Source organism: Fulmarus glacialis, unplaced genomic scaffold (assembly GCF_000690835.1).
Source record: "Fulmarus glacialis isolate BGI_N327 unplaced genomic scaffold, ASM69083v1 scaffold8461, whole genome shotgun sequence".
Taxonomy (NCBI): domain Eukaryota; kingdom Metazoa; phylum Chordata; class Aves; order Procellariiformes; family Procellariidae; genus Fulmarus; species Fulmarus glacialis.
The window spans coordinates 1-10,508 of record NW_009192109.1 but is presented as its reverse complement, the minus strand read 5'-3'; the positions used below and the strand labels follow the sequence as shown (position 1 = coordinate 10,508).

At 36.3% G+C, this 10,508-nt stretch overlaps 1 protein-coding gene across 1 annotated transcript; it reads left to right on the top strand.

Moving 5' to 3' along the window:
• Nucleotides 1–639: 639 nt before the first annotated feature.
• LOC104083450 (tyrosine-protein kinase JAK2-like) lies at nt 640–8,204 on the top strand (the record flags this gene model as incomplete). Its single annotated transcript, XM_009586934.1, has 6 exons — nt 640–797; nt 2,249–2,360; nt 4,042–4,228; nt 5,682–5,809; nt 6,339–6,473; nt 8,117–8,204. Coding segments are annotated over 6 exons (808 nt in total), but the record flags the coding sequence as incomplete, so codon positions are not given.
• Nucleotides 8,205–10,508: the final 2,304 nt, after the last annotated feature.

Sequence of the window (10,508 nt, the reverse complement as noted above, 5' to 3'; positions counted from 1 at the left end):
AATTTTGCCCTGCTCTTACCTGTTCAAAGTATTCTGCATAGACCTTTTCCACACCCCATTTTCCTTTGACCGTGTTATTCTTCTCCCTGCTTCCATCCCTTCTTTTCATAGTAGTCAGCTTCTATCTATGATCCAGCTCAGAATGCCAGTTTTTGCTGACTACTAGTTAAATTTTCAGGCAGGTACTTTTCTAGAGATTTTTCTTTGCTACTTGAAGGCAGCCCCATAAATCTTTGATAAGCGAAGGTTTTCCTTTAGGAATAACACTATGATGCCAGTGCAGTAGGTGTCTGCTCAGTTTTTCCCTTTCAAATGTTCCCTCTTGTCAGCATTCCTCTGCTGCTTCATATATTTAGAGTAAGGGGTTTTTTATGGCAGATTTGTTTGATTTGGGTTTAATTTTGAACATTGAAGGTTGCTAACAAGTTTTGGGTGGCACCATGAAGGTAGAACTCTACAAATAATAGTTAAAAACAATCTGGATGTCTTAAATGTGTGCATATATTTATATCTTTTATACCATTACCATATCCAGGAATTTTGTGTTGCCTATTAAAAATTGAAATTCTCATTCTCTCTCTCCCCCCCACCTTCTCTCTTCCCATACCCCTCCCCTATTGTCCCCTGGCAATTTAACAGGAGGCTGAATTTCAGTCGTTAAGAGAAGCCCTCTCCTTTGTATCATTAATTGATGGATATTACAGATTAACTGCGGATGCCCACCATTATCTCTGTAAAGAAGTAGCACCACCATCAGTCCTTGAAAATATCCAAAGCAACTGCCACGGACCAATTTTGTAAGCAATTTTTTAGCAATATAACAAGGTGATATTATTTTTGAAAGATGAATTTTAGTTGACTGTGAACCATGAGGGACATCTTGAAATGTGAATTTATTACACTTATGTAACATAAAATGCTTTATATTTTTCCTATTATTTTTCATTTTGCAAAATACAATGCTTTAAAACAATGCAATATTATAAAAAATAAATTGAAAGATTCTGGTTTTAATTTTCTTCCCTTAGAATTCTTTTTTCTTCAAGTGAGACAGGCAGCGAAGTTGTGATGCTGATTTTACAGAATTATAGTTACTACCATACAGTGTCATAGACAGAGGATCTCATGTTTTCCCTGCAGCATCTAGCAGTTATATTATCTGAATGTCAAAGGGCAAAAGGCAAATTCAGATAACATACTCTTCAGTATTTGAGTAAGGATTGCAGTAAACTGCTAGCCATATAAATTGGAGGTTTTGTTTGGTTTTAAGGAATGTTGTCTCCTTGTTTGCTTTCTTTGTTTTTGTTTTGGGGTTTTTTTTTTTGAGGAAGAAATAATTTAGTACCTTCGTTTTTTTTTTTTTTTAAACTTTTTTTTAATAGTTCATATAGTATTGCTTATTGTTGGCAGAAGCACACATGAGAGCTTAGAAATGTTTTGTTAGGCGGAATAAAATGGGTATTTGCTTTAGCTACAGAAAGCTTGAAAGCTGATACATGCAAGGTATGTTCAATGAAACTAGCACTGTTTACTCATCTAATACAGAATAGTTCTGTAAATTTCCCAATGACAGAAAGAGGATAGGTGCTATAACCTGCAGAAGAGATGAAGGAGGAGAAGGATGGAGACCTATGCAGTTCTGATCACTTTCTTGCACTAATGACTAATGCTGTATATTGATATTTATTTAGGGCTGTTTAGAAGGATGTGCAATGTGTCTAGACCTTTCTAAGCCATTCTATTCCTCATTCCCTGAAATGGATAGAAATAGTCAGTTAGCAAGCCTTGTTTAAGGGGAAATTGGTTCTTGTAGTAACAAATGATGTTTTATTTCAACTCCTCTTTCTTGTTAGCCCTTTCCCAAGTTAAACGCACCTTTTTCACCCATGCAAATGTTTTGCTAATTTTAGCTTATTTATTAGGCAGTTTTATTACTATAAAACATCATATGAACATCAAATCATAAGCCTAGGGGAATATACTTTTTTAGGCTGTAAGATTTCTCATCAAATAAATAATTGTGGTGTTTCCAGTATTAAGAATTTTTAATATACTGCTCTCTACATAAGTAGCCACCCTGAATATTGGAAAATAAAGAGACAAAAAGATTAACTTAAAGGAAGCTGTAAAAAATTAAGAGTTTGAATTGTCCTTGTATTAGATATCTGGTAATAGTGCTCATTGGCCAATCTCTGATGTTCCTGGATTTTGAAATTATGCAATATTAAACATTTTCTTTTTACTATAGCATGGACTTTGCTATCAGTAAACTGAAGAAAGCAGGTAATCAGACTGGTTTCTACGTTCTTCGTTGCAGTCCTAAAGATTTTAAAAAATACTTCCTCACCTTTGCTATAGAGGTTTGTATTCTGCCTTAGATAGTACCTGTATAATCTTTATTGCGTTATAATAATGAGCCTGGAATGTTCAGTAAATGATTCTGGATTTTCTCTTCAGAATGTTTGTCTGATGTGTATATTTTATAGCTATTTCTGTCAGATTGGCCAACTTTCAGTGTCTTGTGAGAAAAATACTTTTATGGTAAAGAATCACTAACGACACATACCATATGCCTAGGAGAACAATACAGGTGGAGGGAAGAGGGCTTGGGAGTTCTAGGGATGGTGACATGGCCCTTGGGACTTCAATAAATGTTTGGGTGGTAGAACGGTTTGGTTTGTTTTTTTTTTTTCTTTTTTTAAGTTGGATTCTTTCCTGGGGTTTTGCTCCACCACTCTGAATAGGGCTTAGTTAGACTGGGTATACAGCCCTCAGTGATCTGAGTCTCTCTCCTTCACAGGTTCTTCTGGGTTTGGGTCCTATCCCCATCCCCAGTGCTGGGCCAGCCAGATTATTTGGCAGCTATTACGTCAACACAGATCGCTTGCTGGAATCTGGTGTTAGCTAGAGTGGGAGCCACCCTTGAAATGCTTGCAATTCTCATGCAGCTAAAGAACCAGATGTACCTCTCCTCTGTGAGATTGTAGTTAGTGATAATACAGTACTTTAATTTTGCTGTTACATAATTGCATGATCTTGTTCCAAGGATAGGCTTCTCTTTAATTAATTAACAGAGCTATGTTTGGGTTTTTAGTTAGGGAAGGTAATACATGGGTTTTCCTGCTGGTTTACAGCAAGCTAGCAAGTTCGCTAAATACTGACAGAGATATGTACATCTCTGAAAATGACAAAATAGTGTTGATGTGTGGATGGAGAAGTAAACAGCCATTTTAAGATCAGTTGCACAAAAATTCACAAAATGTCCAGTCAGTTAAGTGTGTTTGATAGGGAATTTTTTAAACTAAGGTATCAGGCCCTGAGCAAGCTTAGAGAGTCAAAGTCTGAGAATTAAGCTTGTGAGTTAAGCCTGCCATTAACTGACCTAGCCACATTTTCTTTTTTTTTTTCCTTGTTCTGATTCTTTCTGGGCAAGCTGTTAGAAGGTTTTTGAGATTCAGAATTTGTTGGAACATTTTCTGCAGTGTTGATGTGAAGGACCATGAAAGTACTGTTAAGAGCTCCTCTTGTTTAAAAATGTTTAATGGGATCTTTTCAAGACTCATTGTAAAAATAATTCAGTGCATATCGAAAATCTGTGCTAGGAACAACTGTACTGTACATGACAGAAAAATAGAAATACAGCTGAGATCTCCAAATGCTTGCCAAAAGAACACGGAGCATGAGCATTTGGGCTATTGCTTCCAACAAAATTTTGTTTTGATATTATCCCCTGTAAGGGTGAAGAAGCTTTCATTACTAACTCTGAAGGATTTTTCCTAGGATCCATTATCGTTTTCTCAGCTCCACCTTTGCAGATTTCATAACATTTGTTTTTCTTAGCATCAACATGCTAATTCCAGTGGTGGGAGTACAATCATGTTTTCTCAGAATCAATGTTACATAGTGAGAACAAAATAACAAATTATGGTAATACTTTGCTGAAGCATTCTTTCTTTAATTAGTAGAATGCCATACATTTAAATAAGCTTTTAAATACTAAATACTGATCAATTTTATTTTTAATGGAAAAAATCTCTGCAGCGTGAGAATACCACTGATTATAAACACTGCTTAATTACGAAGAATGAGAATGGGGAATATAATCTTAGTGGAACCAAGAGAAGTTTTGGTAATCTTAAAGATCTGTTGACCTGTTACCAGACGGAAACTGTCCGTTCAGACAGCATAATTTTCCAATTCATCAAATGCTGTCCTCCAAAACCAAAAGGTAAGAGAGAGATTATTTCTAAGCAGAAGGGTTTCCAACTTTTAGATTAAAGATTTAAAAACAAGTTAACATTAAATGACTCTCAGGTAGGTAGATACATATGTTTGTATGAGATTTTTAAATTTCACTGACCTATTTGTTCATCTTCTTAGTCATGGTTTTCAGTCCTCATGTCTGCCAAATTTTACTTTGTTATAAGATGGTCTTCCAGAAGGAATCAGGGTGGCCAGTTTCATGATTAGAAGCAAAACTGGTTTCTTAATTGCAGTGGATTGTGTGCAGCAGCATGTCTTTAGAAGGAAAATGCTATTGAATGTATCATTTCTCACTGAGGGTAGTTCCGTAAGCGATGGAACCAACAGTGCCAGTGAATTTCTTTCATTGTTTGTTAATATCTTAGCTTAATTATGCCAAGGCTGCAGTGTGATTTCAGCTTCTTTTTAACACTGAAAAATACACATGGAATAGAGCTCCTGCCTGAGGAGTGGATTTTTCTTGAATTTACATTAAAGGTTTTTGCCTAGCTTTGATATTCATAATATCTTTCTCCTTTATGAATTCTGATAACGTCTTCTCTTTTTGCTTATTATAAGTAGTACTACTTACAGTTGATATTAGTTAGTCTTTGTCTCTATTCAAGTCCCTATTTAAACAAAAACTTGGGAGAACAGACTATTTGAAATCACTTTTACTTCTCTCAAATTTGATTGAAATTAGCCAATGGATTAAAAGCTTAGAAAAGATTTGACAAATAAATACATATGCACATTACAGAGAATAATTTTGTAACCTTATTTCCATTGAAATAAAAAAAAAATGTATATGCATCAGAATTATAAATTATTGAATAAATATAATTGCACATGCATGCACCCATATACCCACAAATATGTACCTATCAGCTTTAGATTTACTAACAGACCTGCTCTGCTTTGTGGAGAGCCTTTATTCAAAATCACTCAAAGAATAATTACTCTGGTAAACATAAGGCAGTGAGAATCACTGAAGTGCTGCCGGGGCAAAAATACGTAAAAGCTTTAAAGAGGCATCAGAAAGATATGCATGTCTTTAACAGAGTGACTTCATAATATAAAAGAAGAAGGTGACTTACATCCCCTTTTTCCGTCCCTGATTGTTACTACAAATGCAGCAGAAGTTAAAATGTGAAAGGAGGCAGGAATGTTTTCAGAATGTTTTCAAAAGTAGGTGTACTTAAGGAACTTAAAATAGCTGAGTGAACCTAAGTGGTTTTCCTGGTTAGAAAAAATCAGACTTTGAATTTGTTTAATGAAATACTGTGTCGCTGTTTGAATAAACTGATCTCAATGTGATATCTTCTTTTTGTTGGATTAACAGTTCCTCATTAATAATCCTTCTGAAATAATATTGGTTTAGTTTTGTATTTTAAAAATTTACTTTGTTTTTCTTTTCCCCACCCCCTTTCTTCTCCCAGATAAATCAAATCTCCTAGTCTTCAGAAGCAATAGTGTTTCTGATGTACCTTCATCACCTACGCTACAGAGACACAATAATGTCAACCAGATGGTCTTTCACAAAATCCGGAATGAGGACTTGATATTCGTAAGTCCATTAGTTGCTTCTTCCACTGCAGATGGTTCGTTTAATACACACTAAGTTTTAAAAAACTCAGTATATGTTTACAAGAGCCTTATGTGACCTTATCTGAGCTAGGAGAGATTGCTGTAATCCTTCCGTAGGTAGAGTTGTGAGAGAAAAGAATTTTTTTTAGGTTTTCCATTAATACAAATAATTGGGTTTTTTTAAAATAAGAAGTGTCTTTTTGACTGCAATAGCAGTTGTTTTCTTTACTTCTAGGGATGCCTAAATACATCTTAATAACAGCAATTCCTTCCTCTCTGGTTCTTGCAGCAAGTTATTTTCTGAGATCCTTGAGGAGTCAGTAAAAAATAAGCAAAGATTTAAGCTGTTTCTGATGTAGTTGCTTCCTTGTCCCCTCAGTCTGACTCTAGAGGTGTGCTAGCTGTAAAGATTTGCATATGCGTTACTTAGGGTTGTTGTTTGAGAGATCTTTTGCAAAACAGGCAGAGATTTCTGATTTTTTCCCATCTTTGTCCTTCCTGTCTTTTAGGAGGAGAGTCTTGGACAGGGCACATTTACTAAGATTTTCAAAGGTGTAAGGAAAGAAGTGGGAGACTATGGCCAGCTCCATCAAACTGAAGTTCTTTTAAAGGTGCTGGATAAAGTGCATAGAAACTACTCTGAGGTTGGTGTGATTGTTGACTGCTATATAACGTTTGTCTGTGCTACGTTGAGCATTACTTTTCTTACAATAAATGAGTATTTGTTATATGGTAGAGGGTTGTATGTTGAACCAAGCTCATTCTTGGCCTTGTGACACTGGGAGGGTGGATTTGAGACTGGCTTTGGGAAGTATACCTATGTACTTTATTTCCCCTCTCCCCACCGTCTGTCAGAAAATTCAGAGCTACCCACTGAGAGCCAGAAAACAGTTTCTTTATATGATCCAAGTACTGCAGAAGAGGTGGTTTGGCCACAGAATTACCTTTACCAGTAAATTCATTATGTACAGATGAAAGACCAACATTCATGGAAAATTACTTTCTTCTGATAGAGTATCTTCAATGTTTTGGAGTCCTACTGATTCTCCAGTAAAATCAACATTTCACATCAAGTCATAAAAAATCGGAAGTATTTATGTGTGAGAAACACTTGCCATATGTAGAATCATCTGTATTCAGTTAGACTTTTCATTGTTTGAGTGAAGCTGTGAGCAAACCTGAAATGCCTTTGTGCAAAAACTAATAAACTGGTAATGTAATTGAGCCCAAGATTGTGTATGTGAGAATTTAATTTTCAAGACTTTAAAAAGATGTGGTAGTGTTTAATATATTAATGTGACTTTATATGGCTGTTTATTGATTATTTTGGTTATATAATTGTATCAAATTACTAATTAATCTAGCTGTATTTACGGCAAGCCAAGAGAATCAGTCCATTGTTTACTGAACTTTTCGATTAAGACAAATCTATATGAAAACGTAAGCAAAAAAGGAAAAGACATTTCGAATAGCTAGTATTCGTAAGCAATGTGGGCATGCACTTGGACAACTGAAAACAATAAAGAAACTATAACCCGTATTTTAATTTTAATAAGCTGGGTAACATACTTACATTCTAAAGTTAAGTGAAAATCAGTTGTTAAAAGGACTAAGAGTACAGAAATACAAATATAGTCACCTGAAGGAAAATGTGCTAGTTTTGACCTTGTTGTGTTGGGTGAATAATCAGTACACAAGCAAGTGTAGTTGGAGATGCCACTGAAGAGAATAAAAAAAATTACTAACGAAATAAAAGCATCTGAAACCTTCCTGACAAGGCTAGGTAAGGTCTTGCAGTGAAGGATAAGTGATATAATACTTCTTGTCTTTTAACTTAATAATGAAGAAGTAAATTGGAAACTGAATGGTGCATTATGAAAGAATAAATTGGAAACTGAATAGTGCGTCATGAATTTGTCTGCTGTTTACTTTACTTAGTTAACTGACGTGGAAGGAAAGATTCTTTTTAAAATGTGGAGATACACCTGCCTGCAGAAAAAGAGATTGCTAACCTCTCTGGAATGTGGGTTATCACTTATGTTAAAAAAAAAAAAAAATCCCAAACCTAAACCAACCACAAACAATATAAAATATGTTACACAGGGTCTTTGCAATGAGATGGAAGTTGAAATGTTTTAAAAAACGCACATGGTTTTAATAAATTTATGAGAAACCATGTAATGTTTTGGGGTTTTGTTTTCACTGATATTTATTCTCTCTCTCTCTAATGTTTTGGTGTTTTGTTTTCACTGATATTTATTCTTTCTCAATCCCTCCTTCCTCAAAGTCCTTCTTTGAGGCAGCAAGTATGATGAGCCAGCTTTCTTACAAACATTTGGTGTTAAATTATGGAGTCTGCGTATGTGGAGAGGAGAGTAAGTAGAAATCAATTATCTTTTTGTAGTAGTTTTATACAGCTGTCATTAGAGTTTGCCATTGGTTCTGGGGAAAAAACCAAAACAAAACAACCTGTCACACCAGCTGGACACCCAATACATGTTCACATTGCAGTAGTATTAGTATTGGTGTCTGAGAACTAGTTAATATGGTGATAACAAAGAAAATGGAAAAATTATGTAAATACAGTCAGTGTGAATAGTAACCTCTGTAAATGACTCATGTCTGTTCTATCTGAAAATCTCACTTTGAAAAGTTTTGCTGAACTTCTGAAAGACCTTTTGAAACTCCAGAAAAATGGCACCCCTACATTCTATCAGCCGTGGTTAGCTAGAAAGGGGAGTTCTTGGCTACCCAAGAAAATCTTCATTTACTGTGATCAGGAACATGGAAACTGCCACCCTTTCCCACCCATGTGCTGACTTTGTGAGCACTAATGTAGCTTTGGGAGGTTTGGTTTAGAGATTGCATTCTGAAAACATGAGGTCCCATTATTTCAACAAAAACACTACAAAACGTTAACAAAGGTAAAATCTTTGCGTTGTCTACAGAAGTAGAATGTGTTTTCAGTTTAGCTCACTGCATTGTGAGTATTTATAAATAAGGTTTTTTAAGAACACCTGAAATACATTTATAACATCTTAATTTTGGATGGTTGTCATATGCTTATGTGCGCTATCTTCGAATCTGCGCTGCTGGGTCTCACTTTGGCAGTTTTTCCTCTTCATTCAGTCTTTGGGCAGAAATGTCAGTTTGCCCTAAAACCATTTTTTTTCTATGATTAGAAATTTGTAACGAAAGGAAGCATTTTATAATGACTGTATAAGCATATTATGTAGGCAGTTGCCTGCGTTAAGAGAGAAGGAATTTGCAAAAGGGAGGGTGGATTCTGTATCAGGAGTTGCGTCTCTTAGGAGGTTGGAAAAGGCACAGCACCATGTTTGGCCAAGAACTTGTTAAGCCAGTTTCTTCGCAAAAATGCCCATGAGTGTTTTTTCTAGTTTATTCATTGTACCATGCACAGGGACTAGATATATAAAATTTCAGGTAGAAATAATTAAAAAAAAAAAAAAAAAAAACCACCACAAAACAAAACAAAACAAATCAAATTAGCTAAAGATATATATGGTTACTTATTTATCCTTTAGATCATAATTGCCCTCTATAGACAGTCCTATTTCTGAAGGCAAGAGACTTCTTACAGTTTAGTAAGAGGCAGTTACTAAGAAATAGAAAGAGAGACTGTTATTTTTTCTGTGGGTTGCACACTTGATTTATAGATCTGATGAAAATGGCTTCACATAATTGAAAAAAAAAGTTTGCTGTCTGTAAAATGAACTTGTTATAAAAATTAGATTATTTGTAATAACCAAAGATAATACCAATAGTTACCAGTGTCTTTAGAGTCTAAATGAGAAGCACTGCAATGTGAGCATCTTGCAGCTGAAGGCAAGACTTCAGTCATGCAATTTGAAATTGTTGTATTGAAACTGATGAAGGCTGTGCAGTACTATAGAATCATAGAATGGTTTGGGTTGGAAGGGACCTTTAAAGGTCATCTAGTCCAACCCCACTGGCGTGGGCAGGGACATCTTCAACTAGATCAGGTTACCCAGAGCCCCGTCCCACCTGACCTGGAATGTTTCCAGGGATGGGGCATCTACCATCTCCCTGGGCAACCTGTTCCAGTGTTTCACCACCCTCATTGTAAAAAATTTTTCCTTATATCTAGTCTGAATCTGCCCTCTTTTAGTTTAAAACCATTCCCCCTTGTCCTGTCGCAATAGGCCCTGCTGAAGGATTGTTTGTTCCCATCTTTCTTATAAGCCCCCTTTAAGTAATGATAGGCCGCAATAAGGTCTCCCCAAAGCCTTCTCTTCTTCAGGCTGAACAACCCCAACTCTCTCAGCCTTTCTTCACAGGAGAGGCATTCCATCCCCCTGACCATTTTTGTGGCCCTCCTCTGGACCCGCTCCAACAGGTCCATGTCTTTCTTGTGCTGAGGGTTCCAGAGCTGGACGCAGTACTCCAGGTGGGGTCTCACCAGCGTAGAGCAGAGGGGCAGAATCACCTCCCTTGATCTGCTGGCCAAACTTCTTTTGATGCAGCCCAGAATATGGTTGGCCTTCTGGTTGTGAGCGCACATTGTCAGCTCATGTCCACCTTTTCGTCCACCAGTACCCCCAAGTCCTTCTCGACAGGGCTCCTCTCAATCCCTTCGTCCTCAGTATTGATACCGGGGTTTGCCGCAGCCCAGATGCAGGACCTTGCACTTGGCCTTA